The following is a 15,327-nucleotide window of genomic DNA, read 5'->3' as shown; positions in this document are numbered from 1 at the left end:
CATCGGATGTCCTTGACTCCTGAGACAGAAAATGTTGCCAGTTTCCAAGGTCACCTGCCTTTGACTTCATGCGTTTCTCAACTTTCCCACTTCCCAGGGGTTGGGGACCTGGGGCTCCGGCACATGGAGGCCTCTGCTTCCTCCCACTTTTCTTTGGCACACACCAACATGGCTGAGTTATCAGGCCAGAGTTTGAGGGCAGCAGATTGTTGGGGAAGTGGCATTCTCGCTGGAGCCCTGTCTATGCAGAAGGTGGAGTGTGGGCCAGACTGGGAGGGGTAGGTTGGCAGTGAGCAGGATCCCATGGCTTCGTGGCAAGAGCCATGGGCATCCTCCGTCTGTCCTGGGCAGCCCAGCCTCTTTCCTCCCCACTCCAGCAGGCAGCGTGGCCTCTGGGCTGGCCCTGCCCTGCCCTGCCCTGAGGTCCACCTGACTGCCTACAAAGGAGAATTATAATCCCGATCGTGCACTCTGGGTGAAGGTGTCACTACCACTGTGTGGGGCTGGGAAGGAGAGAGGGGCTGGAAGGGATCAGGGCCCGAAACACAGCAGCCAGCTCTGCTGATAATGGTCACCAGGAGCTCGTTGCTGGAGAGGACACAGGAGCACAGTGCTGTGCGGCACCAGGTGACTTAGGAGGTGGCCACGCAGAAGGTGGAGTGAAGATGCCAGCAGATGCGATGAGTGGATTTAGCACCAAGAGAGCAGAGACAACATGCTGGGCCCCAATGCTCCCCACAGCTCTGATGCCACCCTCAGTGCAGACTTGCTGTCCTGGTGGGATGAGTGGGCAGACCCCTGAGCCCCAAGGCTGCTGGTTTTACAGTCACCAAGAAAGCCCCCTGCAGCACCACCTGGGTCCCCTGCAGCGGGCCTGGGATCCACGGGAGGCTGGACTTTTTGCAGCAGCAAAAAGCCAAAAATGAGCCAGGAAGCTGCACCTTGGCAGCTGGTGGGGAGGGCCGGTGTGGGCACAGCTTTCAGGAGAGCGCAGAGGGCCCAGGCTGCACACCCTTCTGGGGTCTTCCTGGGCTTCCCCAGTGGGGTGTCAGAAGGGTGTGCTGCTGCAGCGAGCTGGGTGCTGGGGGTGGAGAGGAAAGAGCCTGAAGTGTGGGGTACAGTGCTGCCTTGGTGCGGGCCTCAAATGATGGCTTCCCTGAGAAGTGCCGGTAGGCCTTAAAGCAGATGCACCCCATCTGGTTTGCAGGTCACTGAACTCACCCCTGAGGATTGGAGGAGGAGGTAATGCCCCTAATGCCTGGCTGTTCTGAAAAGGATTGGCTAAATTGATAGCTCCTAATGCCATTTGTTGCTGGGTGGGCAGAAAGGATACTGAGAGGCTGGGACGGCTCCACTGGTTGTCTCTGGCCTGTGGGTACTCCCAGTGTCAGTCTTACCTTCTCCTCCAGACCCCTATCCTCTGAAGGTCAAAGGGCCAGGGGGTAGAGGGAAAGACTGGCTCCAGACCATCACAGCTGCCCCACGGTGTTCACAGAAACCCCTTCCAGAGCACTGGCTTCCTCAGGAAGCTACGGAGTGCTGGGCTGAGAGCAGCAAGGGATGGGGAGGAGTGTGCGGGGGAAGGGGGAGGGGGAAAGGGAATTTGTTTGGGTCTAGGGTGGGGAGGGAACACCAGTGTGGAGAGAGGCACCTTTTTGTCAAAGAACATGGGTGATTGTCATTTTTGTCCTTAAAAGTAGCCAGGCTTACTGGGCCGTGGTGACAAGCACGGACTGTGATTGGCTGTAGCAGGAGGTGGGGAATCCCTGGGCTGGTGGCCGAGGCGCGGTGGCCTTTCACAGGGATGCAGCCCCAGGAAGAGAGCCTGTGTGCGTCCTCTCCCCAGACAGACACGGACGTGGCCAAGCTCGGCGGCCCTGGCCCTGGGTCCTGTCTGGGAAGCGCAGGCGAAGGAGCTCCGGGGCTGGTCCTGATGCCGCTGGGGCCCTCTGTGCCCTCCCGAAAGCCGTGCCCACACCGGCCTTTGCCACCAGCTGCAGGCGCAGGGTAGCCCGCCCCTGTAGTGCCCTTTACCGCACAGCGCGGCCTCAGCATTTTTCCTACTCCTGCTGTTTGCCTTTTAGTTCCTCCTCATCCATCACCCGGCAGGGAATCCGGGCAGAGCCGGGAGAGGAGGGGAGAGGAGGGGAGCGGACGGGAGAGGATCATGGAGTGTTCCCGAGCTGCGGCGCGGCTCTGCGTCCTGGATGCCTGCAGTCAGGCGTGTCTCTTGTGTTCTTCTACCTTCCCTCGCCTCCTTTGCCTTCTTCCTCTGGTTCCATCCTCTTTTTTCACTTTCACTGTTCATTAAAACATAAATTCCTGGCTGGCTGTCTCAGCTTCGCCAGCAGCCCAGCTGTTTGGGGATTTCCCATCTGGATCCTACTGAGAATGAGAAACTGAGTCGGGCGGAAACTCCTGAAGCTCAGGCACAGAGGCAGCAAAACAAGCCTGGAGGAGACGTCCTTGCCCTGTATCTCTGCCAGCCAGAGAAAGCTCGGCCCTGTTTCTCCATACTCTTCTTGCCTTACCAGTGTGTTGGAACTTTGCTAGGTGGATACCCCAAAGAATAAACAGGGACTCAGACAGATCCTCATACCCTCATGTTCAAAGCAGCGTTATTCACATTAGCAAAAGGTACAAACAACCCAAATGTCCATGGATGGATGAATGGACAAAGAAAATGCGATCTAGACATACAGTATCCTATTGTGATATGATGTGATACGATGTCTCATTCCCCATAAAGAGCATAAAGTTCTGGTACATGTTACAGTGCAGATAAACCTTGAAAGCATTATGCTAAGTGAAATAAATCAGTCGTAAAAGGACAGATACTGCATGATTCCTCTTACAGGAGGTACCCAGAATAGGCGAATTCATAGAGAAAAGGTGGGACAGTGGTTACTAGGGGTTAGGAAGAGAGGAAGAGGAGTTAATTGTTGCCTGGGCACAGAGTGTCTGGCTTGGGTTGATAAAAACCTTCTGGAAATAGATAGTGATGATGGTTCATAGCATTGTGGATGTACTTAAAGCCGCTGAATTATGTACTCAAAAATGATTATGATGATAAGGTTTTTATTGTTTTGTTTTCGGGTGTTTTGTTTGTTTTGCTTTCAGACAGAAACTCACTCTGTCGCCCAGCCTGGAGTGTAGGAGCACAATCATAGCTCACTGTAACCTCAATCTCCTGGGCTCAAGCAGCCTCCAGTGTCAGCCTCCTGAGTAGCTGGGACTACAGGTGTGTGTAACTATGCTCAGCTCATTTTTTAAAAAGTTTTTTTGAAAGATGGGGTCTTGCTATGTTACCTAGGGTGTTCTCAAATTTCTGGCTTCAAGTGACCCTCCCTCTTCAGCCTCCCAAAGCACTGGGATTATAGGCACAAACCACCACATCCAGCTGAATGCTGTTTTATGTTGCGTATATTTGACCATAATAAAACAAATTTCAGGGCCTTAGTACCTGGCTGAACTTCCAGGCTGTGAGCTGTGGAGGTGAAACGGCAGAGGAGGGCAGTACTCTCTCCCTCTCTCTGCTCCTTCTTCTTCTCTTGTGAGTGAGGTGAAGCTCAGGGCTTTTCTGCTTTGCACGATCCCGGCTTTTCTGAAGCAGGGGCTTCCCTGCTCCCTTGCTGGGACCCATCGTGGAAAATGGAAGTGATGCATTCTCCCTGGAACAAGAGTTCCTGGAGGAGCTGAAATCCCTGGGAGAGAGTGAAAAGGAGGGGAGGGCCGGCAAGTCAGGGTTGGGGGTAGAGATGTGGCTACCACTGTGGGCAGCTGGGGCTCACCCCACTCGGAGCTGTGGAGGGACCACGTGGAGTATGTCTGGAATTGTCCGAGACACAAAAGAGGGGAGTATTTGACCACTGAGCGCAGCCTCGTGGGGTGCTAGCTCCTCATACTTCCAGGTTGCAGGTGCCAGGGGTCGAGGGCTTCCTGCAGGTGTCTCATGACTACCGAGGAGCCCCTGGGCAGGAGGCCCTCAGGGCGGCTGAGGTTAGGTGCAGCTGGGCTACCCTGTGCCAGTCTGGCTGGCCAGCAAACACTAGAGTAAGAGGGACTGTGGAGAGGGTGTGAGAACACAGAGGCACCCACAGAGCGAGTCCTCTTCCTTCCTCTGGGCACCAAAAGCCTGCAGGTTTGGGATGGGTCTCAATCCTGTCCCCTTTCTCAGCAACTATTATGAGTTTGGGGTGATGACTGTGCCCAGGTTCCCTCGTGGGACCCTGGCACAGCCCTGAGACACTCGGCCATGTCTGGGAGAGCCCCGCAGAGCTGGCCAGAGGCTTCTGCTGCAGGCAGAACCTGGCACTGATCCTCCTGGAAGTGGCTCCATGTAGAGTTCCTGCAAAACCTAGTTCTCAGACTGCACCTGTTAGGTGTGCCAGGACGCCCTTGATAAGATCTGAAGTCTTCGAAGAATAATGGGCGTGGCCTTGTGCATTGACTTCTCCTGCAGGCGGCTCCTTTTCAGCCGTCTCTGGACGTCAGCCGTATTATTCCCATCCAGCGGAGGCCAGCTGCTCAGGACCAGCCACGGAGCCTGCATGGGGCCAGCTCTCCGGAACCTGCGCCCAGCTGGGGAATAAGCGCACACGCAGCAGTTAAAGAATTCACTGCTAGCCGGGCGCGGTGGCTCAAGCCTGTAATCCCAGCACTTTGGGAGGCTGAGGCGGGTGGATCACGAGGTCGAGAGATCGAGACCATCCTGGTCAACATGGTGAAACCCCGTCTCTACTAAAAACACAAAAAATTAGCTGGGCATGGTGGCTCGTGCCTGTAATCCCAGCTACTCAGGAGGCTGAGGCAGGAGAATTGCCTGAACCCAGGAGGCGGAGGTTGCGGTGAGCCGAGATCGCGCCATTGCACTCCAGCCTGGGTAACAAGAGCGAAACTCCGTCTCAAAAAAAAAAAAAAAAAAAAAAAAAAAAGAATTCACTGCTCACTGCAGAGTAATTGTGGGACTGGGGAACTGGAGGTGGCCTGAGGGCCTGAGCAGGCTACCAGGAGGCAGGATGGAGAAAAGCAGTGGGGTGTAGGCGTAGTTGTGCAGGCCTGGCGCTCTGCTGTGTGAACTTGGCCAGGTTATTTAATCTTTCTGAACCTCTGTTTTCTCTTCTAAGTAGCATAATTATGCCAATCTCATGGGGTTGCTGCAAAGATGAAGTGAGTGGAGGCAGATCAAGTGCTGATGTGTCTGGGACATGATAAAGGCACAGCAGACACTCTGACGAGTGTCCTACTATTAGCAGAAATTGCAGTATTCACACCCATAGCCAAGCCTGGGTGAATCTTTTGCTTAGTAGCCAGCCATGAGACCAAGGCACTGCTCTGGCATTCTGCACATATAAGGACCTCTAGAGTTAGCAGGTGGAGGAAAGGAGAAGGTGCTTCCAGGTGGCAGGTTTGGTGTGAGCAAAGGCACAGAGGCAGGAAAGAGCATCCTGTGTTCAATTTCTATTGCCTCCTAAAAGATTACGACAAATAGCAGCATGAAACAATACCATTCACTGTCTCACAGTTCTGTAAGTCAGAAGTCTGCCACAGCATCTCCTGAGACTGAAGTCAAGGTGTGAGCCAAGTGTTCTTGGCTGGAGGCTCTGGGGGAAAAGTCTGCCCCCAAGCTCATTGGCTCCCGGGCGAATTTACTTCCTTGCACTTCTAGGATGGAGGCGCCCACTTCCTTGACAGTTGCTGACCGGGGATTGCTCTCAACTGCTAGAGGCCACCCACATGCCTTACCATGTATCCCTCCTCCTTCAAGCCAGCAACAGTGCATTCACTGAGTCTCTCTCAGGCTTTGGAGCTCTGGCTTCTTCTGCTGTCTCTGAGCTCTAGTCCCAGGTTTAATGGGCTCATGTGCTTGGGTCAGGCCTTCCTGAATAGTCTCCCTCTCTTAAAGTCAACAAATTTGGGATTTAATTGTGTCTGCAAAATCCCTTCCCAAAAATACCTAGACTCCTGGCGATTAACTAGGAGAGGGTGATACCCAAGACTGTCTTGGAATTCTGTCTACCACCCCTGGCATGTGCCCAAGACAATGACCAGAGGGCTGGAGCAGGGCATGACTTAGGCATGGGCAGCCATGAAGCAGGAGGGGTAAGGTGGGTGCTGGTGGTGCGGGGGGTGGCGTGCGGTGGGGGGCAGGGTGTAGAGTCCTGTAGGGGTTGGGTGGCAGGTGGAGGAAAAGGCAGTGGATAGCCCTCCCATTCCCCTGCCTGTGGCCCATGCCACCAGATATGCATATCCCAGTCCCAGCTGACTCCCTGCAGACCTACCGCCACCCCTGCCTCCACATCTGCGTCCCTCATTCTAAGAAGGGCGCCACCTTGACCTGAAACCTCCAGTCTTCCCTCTGGGATGGGTGGATAGACCCATAGCTCCAAGGCTACCGAGCCTAGGGGCCCAGAGCAAGATCATGAGGACCTCAGAGCTCCCTGCAGCAGGCCTGGGGTCCGAGAGAGGCTGAGCCCTTGCAGCAACCAAAGCCTAAAAACAAGCCAGGAAAGCGGGGGAGATGTGTGTGTGGCAGGGCAGTTCTCCCTCCCCCGGCAGTTCTTACCTCCCCCACCCCCACTGCCATTCCCTCACCCCCTGAGAGGCCAGTGAGGGTGTTGGGGAGTCAACACTCATGGTCTCAGCAGCATTTCTGGGACCCAGCACACCATTCCTTGCCCTGCTCTGGACCCGCTGCAGTTAAAACACTCACCAAACCCTGGATTATTGGCAAATAACTGTGTTCCAAAGAAGTTCTCAGGGTTAAGGTTCTCAGGTTCAAGGTATTGAAACTCAAATGCTCCATTAAACCTGCTAGGGCCTCGCTTTATTACTGGCAGCAGCATTGACGCTGCTCTCTGTGGCTTCAGAGCCCTGTGTGCACGATTCAAGTCCTCGCTGTGGTTTTGTGTGGCAGCGGTTTGGTAGAAGGCTGTTCTAGTTGTGATAATACAAGCATGTGCAGGCTCTGTTTCCTCTGGCAGATCAGGATCTTCCATGGACATCATAGGTCTCAAGATAATAAACGAGGCATATGACAGGCTCTAAAGTCCCCTCTTGTCTAGCCTGGAGCCCATCAGAGGAAGGGGAGGACCCCTGGCCTGGAGATGAGGAAGGTTCTAGCTTTCCTGGCTCCCAGGTGGGTCAGGTGTGAGCTTCAGGAGATAAGTAGCAGGGAGAGGGTAGTGGGGGGAGGTCCCAGCAGACCAGGGCCCCTACAAGGCTGGGTTGAGCACATCAGCTCTGGAGATTGCAGTTCCGTTGGTGGACCAGTGTTCCAGCAACAGCTGGGCATCCATGCCAGGCTGCCCCAAGAGAGGGCCCGGGGGCGGATGGGGTGAGCCACGCCCCTGTGAGGGTGGCCAGGCAGTGTCTGTGGTGAGACCACATCAGCATAGACAATGCAGCAAGTCTTTCTCATTCTACCAGTGAAAACCAGCCACGTTCCTGCAGACTCATCCTAGGTGTGTTCCAGTAGCTGCACCCGAGCAAGGCTGCAAAATCCTGCTTATAAGTTATGGCCCACAGGCTTCAACTAAAGTAGGGGACAGTCTGGTGACCAAGGAGAAAACGTCTCCTTATAAGCAGGTATTTTCTTGGAGGACCTAAGCCCCTCAGAGGGTTGCGTCTGGGGCTGGCCCCACTGTACACCGTCCACCTTAGGTCTGTGTTCTATTTCATCCGGGGTTGTGGTGGATTCTGTTAAATCTGAGTCAGGAAGTGAGGCTTGGCCTTTAGGCCAAGTTCATCTTTGGCTTTGCCCAGGCGTTAAGGCCCAGGTCGACGCTAACTCTGACACTGCACAGTGCCTGTGCTGGCCGATCAGGCAAGTGACCTACATTCCGTGGGCCTCAGTCTCCCACCCCACACAGCGGGAACACAGCACATCCTTGATGCTGAGGGCAAGCCAGCCCCGCACTTACTTCTCAGGGTTGTGGGGAGAACAGAACGCCGTGATAGATAAGAAGATGCTTCCAGGAGCGGAGGGTGTTTCCCAGGTGCGGGCATCGTCCTCGCCTCCAGCAACGTCTCACAGAGTCCTCTGTCCTCTTTCCCACCAGTCCCGGCCCAGGCCCCTGAGCTGGAGGGATGGAGAACTCCTCTGCAGCATCGGCCTCCTCGGAGGCGGGGAGCAGCCGCTCCCAGGAGATCGAGGAGCTGGAGCGCTTCATCGACAGCTACGTGCTGGAGTACCAGGTGCAGGGGCTGCTGGCCGACAAGACGGAGGGTGATGGCAACAGCGAGAGGACCCAGTCCCACATCTCCCAGGTGAGCGCTGGCCCGGGGTTAGGGGAGCCTGGCAAATTCTGAGGGGTGAGGCAGGGGCCCCTAATTCTGGGCAGCATCCAGTTGCCTGATGCTAGACTGCCAAGGCGTGAATGGTTCCACTCAGTAGAGCACCCAGAATCTGGCAGGTGGGCTTTGGGATCCAGGAAGGAGGTGCCCCGGTTGTGGACCCAGCCCCTCTGACCCATCTCCACTCTTCCCTCTCCACTGGGACTTTGGGCACCATCCAGACCGACGAGTCTTTGAACATATATCTCTTGAGTACCTATTATGTGTGGAACGCTGCTTCCTGTCCTCAATAAGCTTATGTTCTAGAAGAGATCTGGAGGTTTCACTTACCTGAAATGCACACCATCAAAGAACTATCACTTGTGAATATTTTCTCTGATTTCAAGTACAAGCAGTTGTTGGCAGCCAAAAGAATGAGCCTCGTAGGCTTCTCACCCCAGGGCTCTGCATGCCAGACATACTGAGACATGCAAGGCATTCCAGTCAGAGTCCCGGGTTGGTCCTGCCCCTCCTGCCTCTGTCTGTGGTATCCCTGACCTTGGAGGGGAGATGGACTCATCTGAAAGATTGTGGGCTGAGATTTGAAAGTCTTAGCTTCTCCCAAATAAAGTATGAATGCATTAAGGACAGGGACCCTATCACATGTATCTTTGCCTAGTACCATAAGTAGATTTTTGTTCAAGAGTTGGTTCCAGATTTGCTTCTAGCTGCCCATGTGACCTCGGGCATGGGGTTGAGTTTTCTCATCTGGTAAATGGGGATTATGCTGTTGCCTTGGGAATGCTGGAAGGCCAGAGATGGTAAGAAGCACACAGGCTACAGAGAAACAGTGGTGCCTGTGCAAGGATGTACAGGAGAGTCCCCTTTGTCATCTGGTGTCAGGGTTCTAGGCATCCACCTCTGTGTGTCTTATCCCATCTCCAAGCCTGGGACTCCTGGGGCAATCAGAAGGTGAACTACCTGGGTGTACCCTGCTTTGGAAAAAGGCTGAGTCCAACCACCTGGCTCACTTATTGGTGGGACCCCTAGCTTTGTAGAAGCCAGAACAAACCTGTGGCTTTCCTGGAACTCAGACCAGGAGTCACTCTAGGAAATGCTGAAGCCACAGTGATTCCATGCCCTTTCCCCACTGGAAAACAGAGGGCAGAAAAAGAAATAGGTGTGATAGCCCTGAGGGAGAAAAAGAAATAGGTGTCATAACTTTCTTTAGTGTCCTCTAGGTTCTAAAATCACAAGTAATGTCTTCCTACAATTTGTTATTCAATCTGTGAGTGTTTAACAGGCTTCTGTTCTGTGCCAGTTGCTGTTCTAGGACCCATATCTAGGATTGAGCAAAAAAGCCCTGTCCTTAGGGAATGTATATTCTGCTGGTGGATGATCATTGCGATGGAGACAAGTCAAGCTGGAAGTTGGAATGAAGAGTGAGGAGGAGCCAGAGGGGCCTGCGGTTTTAAGTAGTGTAGTCACGGAAGCTGACGCGGAGGGGAGGGAGGAGTGAGTAGTGCAGATATCTGGAGAGGAGCATCTGGGTGGAGGGAGCAGCCTGTGCCAGGTCTGGGCTGGAAGAAGAGTCCAGGTCCAGCCAGGAGGCCAGGGTGCTGGAGCAGAAGGCGAGGGAGGGAGAGCTGCAGAGATGAGTCAGAGGGATGATGGGGACCGCGTCATCAGGAGGTGCAAGGCCTGAGCCCTCGAGTGGTCCCACATGAGGAAGAACGGATGTGAGGAACAGTGACTTGAGAGACCAGTGAGGCAGGAGGGCACCAGACTGCGGGGAGCGCTGGAGCCTGGGAGGGGCGTCGAGGGAGCAGGGTTGGGAGACTGCCTCGGTGGCTGCTGCCAGCACAGGCAAAAGGGGCTGAGAATGGCTGGCTGAGCAAGGGGGCCATGACCGGAGAGTTTCCGCTGAGTGGTAAAGGCAGACGCCTGCCTGTGTCCAACTCAAGGAACAGAAGGAGATGGCCTGGGATGGGATGGGCTAGGAGGACAGCACAGCTCTTTTGAGGAGTTCAACTGTAAAGCGGAGAGACATGGAGTGGTATTTGGGGAAATGAGGTCAAAATAGGAGCATTGACCTGTGTGTTTGATCCAAGGAGAAGTCAGGGGTTGCTGGAGCCCTGGCCTGTCCTCAGCCCTAAGCAGCTCATCCACGGTTAACAGGAGGGAGTTGCAGGTGTGCGGCCATGCATCTAAAATGACCCCTGCAGCACAGCTGTGCGTTTTCTCCAGCTGCTTGCATCCACGAAGGTGCAGAGGCAGTTACAGAGATGACTTTAACCAGGATGGAGGTTTCTCCAGGGAGTACAGTGGAGGAGAGAGGGATGCGGGAGACCCTGGAGTGACATCAATGATGAGTGACCTGGATGCTGAGCCAGGCCAGGATGGGAGTGGGCACTCGAGGCGGTGGTGGAGGCTGACAGGCAGTAGAGTCAGTGGATTGGAGGCCACCCAAAGAATTTGAATCCTGGTAGCAGAGAGACTGAGCTAGAAAGGTGGTGGCGTGTGGCGTGTGTGCTGGAGTCGGTGTTTGAAATCAGAGGTGGAGGAATGCAGGCATGGGTCAGGAGAGGGCTGGGTGTGAGCATAAGAGTGTGTGGGGGCGAGGGAGAGGCCAGGAGGAGAGCGGGTCATGAAGCTCAGATGCCATCTTCGTGGATCTTGAAATCACCCAGAAAGGACGAAAGGATGCAGGCGAGGCTGGCTGCGATGCAGGGAAACCCTCGAGGAGCGCGAGAGCAGGTGGCAGCTGGGTGCCCTGCAGGTCTACAGCTGACTACAAGGAGGGTCTTGTCTGGTGGTGCATTAACTTCTTTGCATAACCTCTTTTTTTTGGCATGAACTACCCTTATTGCACAGTTAACAGTACTGTGATCTGGAGTGGAAGGAGGAGGAGGATTAGGATAGATTGGAAAATTATAAGGGAAATTAACCTCTTTAGATTGTCCAGGGCAAGAACTAAGTGAACCCACTCTTGCAGTCCCCTGGAAGCCCCTAGAGCGGACTTCCCCAGGAGCAAGGCCTGCGGATGGGCACATGGGCTGGCATGGTACCCTTTAGTGTGGGCTGCCTGCCTCTTCCAACTGTGTGGCATCCAGCCTGCAGCAGGCATCCTCCAAAGGTTCCTCCAGCTGAAATATGCTCTACCCGGAGGAGCCAAGGCAGCCTTGAAGCTTCATCCCAGAGGAATGCGTGGCTGAGGGTAGAATTTCTATGTCCAGAGCAGCCAGCGGGGACATAGTTTGGAATGATGGGCCCTCCCAGGGCTTTCGGTCTGGGCCCTGTGCTTCTGGCTCCAGCTCTTGGGATCAGTGGGGCCTGACTTATGCTTGGATGCCCACATCTGGGTGGCGGGCAAGGCAAGGCTGTGGAGGAGCTTTCAGACCGATGTCTGTTGTGAGGTGTGGTGTGGAGAACACGTATGGTGGACATTTGGATGCATTCCCTAAACTTACTTCATGCTCTGGAGTTCCCTTGAAGAATGCAGACACCTGGCAGGATTCTGGGATCTGCCTGCCTACCGACTACCAGAGGGGCGGACATTTCCATCTTGCCCCCATCTCACCCCTGCCTCCCTGCTCCCCACAGTCACACACACACACCTGGGGTACTGACTCTGGAGGAGGGATGGCTGGGGCAACTCTCAGGAAGGCTGGGGTTAGCTGTGTCTACATAAGATACCTTTAAAAAAAACCTCTATTAATGCAGAGAAATATTTCTGCTAAAGCACTTTGGCTTTTTTTTTTTTTTTTTTAATCTAATGACTACTTTAAATGGAAGCCAAAAAAAAAAAAAAACGAAACATTCAGGGAATGTTCCCATCTGTCTGTGTGGTGTTTTGATGTTTCTGGGGAGGAAATTTGTTAAGAAACTTGGAAACCTTGAGAAAACCTGAGTGAGTGGAGAAGAACGTTGCTCTTCAGCTGGTGATGTAATTTGTTAGGATCTGAGAAATGGCAGTTGACACTCAGGGAGGAAATATCTCGTGATGTTTGTACACGTGTGTCCCTCTCATCCTTCCCCAGTAACAACTGGAAAGAAAAGAAGGATGGATGGAGGGGTGGATGGACAGATGGATAGACAGACAGGTAGATGATACATAGATCATAGAGGGATGAGATAGGTAGATAGATAGATCAGTCTTCCAGTCCCTTAGATGAATAACCAACAGAATGTGTGTTTTAAGTTTACCAACATTTTCTGGATGCCATATTTATCGCCATACCCCTCCCCCATATTTAACACCATACCCTTCCCCCATGTTCAACATCACACCCCTCCCTCATGTTTAACACCACACCCCTCTCCCATGTTCAACATCACACCCCTCCCCCACGGCTAACATTACACCCCTCCCCATATTCAACATCACACCCCTCCCCCGTGTTCAACATCACACCCCTCCCCCATGTTTAATACCACACCCCTCCCCCATGTTCAACATCACACCCCTCCCCCATGTTCAACATCACACCCCTCCCACATGTTCAACATCACACCCCTCACCCATGTTTAACACCACACCCCTCCCCTATGTGTAACGTCACACACCTCCCTTATGTTCAACATCACACCCTTCCCCCATAGTTAACATCACACCCCTCCCCCATGTTCAACACTACACCCCTCCCCCACGGTCAACATCACGCCCCTCCCCCATGGTTAACATTACACCCCTCCCCCACGTTCAACATCACACCCTTCCCCCATGGTTAACATTACACCCCTCCCCCGTGGTTAACACCACACCCCTCCCCCATGGTTAACGTTGCACCCCTCCCCCATGGTCAACATCACACCCCTCCCCCATGGTTAACATTACACCCCGCCCCCATGTTCAACATCACACCCCTCCCTTATGTTCAACATCACACCCCTTATGTAAAACATCACACCCCTCCCCCATGATTAACTTTACACCCCTCCCCCATGGTCAACATCACACCCCTCCCCCATGGTTAACATTACACCCCTCCCCCATGGTCAACATCACACCCCTCCCCCATGGTTAACATTACACCCCGCCCCCATGTTCAACATCACACCCCTCCCTTATGTTCAACATCACACCCCTCCCTCATGTAAAACATCACACCCCTCCCCCATGATTAACATTACACCCCTCCCCCATGGTCAACATCACACCCCTCCCCCATGGTTAACATTACACCCCGCCCCCATGTTCAACATCACACCCCTCCCTTATGTTCAACATCACACCCCTCCCCCATGGTTAACATTACACCCCTCCCTCATATTTTACATCGTAGCCCTCCCCCATGTTTCAGAAGCACTTGTCCAGTAGATTCAAAGTCCCCACAGTCACAACTGGAAAATTCTCACTCTATCCTTGGGCAGAGGAGGGATTTTAGCCCTATTCTGAAGGAGGGAAACTGAGTCACAGAGACGGAGCATAGCCAAACCACACTGCTGGGTGTTGGCTGAGCCTCATCCCCACCCCACCTGCTTCTGGTTTCCTGCTCCATACAGGCCTTGACTGATTGGGTGTTTGGTGGTTAATACAGATTTCTTTCCTGTAGAAACAAAATTAGGACTCCAAATCTCATTAACTACTAACCTTTTGACGAAGACGTTAGGATGCTGTAAGTGGGAAAAATTTCTGCACATGTGATGTTTGTGGATGATCCAGTGGATCACTAGAAAGCTGGGAAACAGCATGCAGCTCTGGCTAAGCATGAACTCACTTAGGGAGCTGTGAGAAATACTGACAAACAACAGACCCCACTGCTAGAGATGCAGGTAAAAGTGAGGGGCCCGGAGCCCAGCATGTTCCTAAGCCTGCGGGTGACTCTGATTGCCACAGTGGGAGCAGTGCTGTCCCCTTTCTCCCCTTCCATGGCCTGCTGCCCCTGCTCCAGTCTCTTGGAAAGATACCATGTAGGGACGCTATGCAGAGCAGATACATTTAATGACGGCATAGCGTCCAGTGAATTCTTGTTAAGAGGTCAAATTAAGAGCTGGCGAGGGTGAAGATCACTTCCTATAGCCCTGTATTGATGCTGTCAGGCAATTGGGAGTCCTGAGTTTCATCTGAAATGCAGTGATTGCAAAAGGGTGCAGCAATGGCAATGAACAGCATAGGGTGAGAGTGTTCAGATGGGCTCCATGGCTTTTCCTAACATGTTTCTCCTCTTTCCCTTTACGTTTCTCCTTTCATTCTGCCTTCCCCATTCACTGTTCCCTCACCCTTTTCTGAGTCCCATCTCTTCATTTCCTTCTGCCCTTAAATCCATTTTCCCTGACGTCTTTGCTCCCAGGAGGAAGCACTCAGTGGTGGACTGCCCTTGAAAGGCTTAACAGAGGAAGTGAGTTTATAGGAGGACTGCGGGGTGGTTCAGCAGGGGGAATTCATTATATATTTTCCCCTTATTTAAAACATTTATTTTAAATTGTACAGGTACTTTATGCATACATTCCCGTGGTGCACAAGAATTCAAATATTAATAATTGAACCTTCCTGACTAAAATTATTCTAAATTATGTAAGTCCTTTATGCATACATTATCATGGTACATAAGAATTCAAATATTAACAATAAAATCTTCTGTGCTACCACCTCATTCTGCTCCCTTACCTCCCTACGTCCCATCAGATAGATGAGTTAATTTCTTCACTGTTTCTTTTTTTGAGAGATGGAGTCTGGCTCTGTCGCCCAAGCTGGAGTGCAGTGGCACGATCTCAGCTCACTGCAACCTCCACCTCCTAGGTTCAAGTGATTCTTCCACCTCAGCCTCCAAAGTAGCTGGGACTACAGGCACACACCACCACACCCAGCTAATTTTTGTATTTTTAGTACAGATGGGCTTTCACCGTATTGGCCAGGCTGTTCTTGAACTCCTGACCTCATGATCCACCTGCCTCGTCCTCCCAAAGTGCTGGGATTACAGGCATGAGCCACCACCCCCAACCTTTCCTCACCTTTTTTAATGCCTTTTCTGACATATGTATGACTTGAAGAAATATTGTCAAATCGTATACCATAGCCAGTGGATATATTGTTCAATAACTTGCACTGTT

General features: G+C 52.9%; 1 protein-coding gene across 6 annotated transcripts in view; it reads left to right on the top strand.

The window, feature by feature from the left end:
- The window catches only part of CTIF (cap binding complex dependent translation initiation factor), a 322,760-nt gene that overhangs the window by 72,520 nt on the left and 234,913 nt on the right, over nt 1-15,327 (top strand). For all 6 annotated transcript variants that reach the window (XM_003926081.3, XM_003926082.3, XM_074383489.1 and 3 more), the window contains one exon: nt 8,061-8,268. In XM_003926081.3, coding sequence (XP_003926130.2) covers nt 8,089-8,268 — 180 coding nt within the window. In that variant the 5' untranslated portion in view covers nt 8,061-8,088. The remainder of the gene's footprint in view (nt 1-8,060; nt 8,269-15,327) is intronic.

The sequence above is a fragment of the Saimiri boliviensis genome, chromosome 13 (assembly GCF_048565385.1).
Source record: "Saimiri boliviensis isolate mSaiBol1 chromosome 13, mSaiBol1.pri, whole genome shotgun sequence".
Taxonomy (NCBI): domain Eukaryota; kingdom Metazoa; phylum Chordata; class Mammalia; order Primates; family Cebidae; genus Saimiri; species Saimiri boliviensis.
This window is presented reverse-complemented; position numbering and strand designations above follow the sequence as displayed.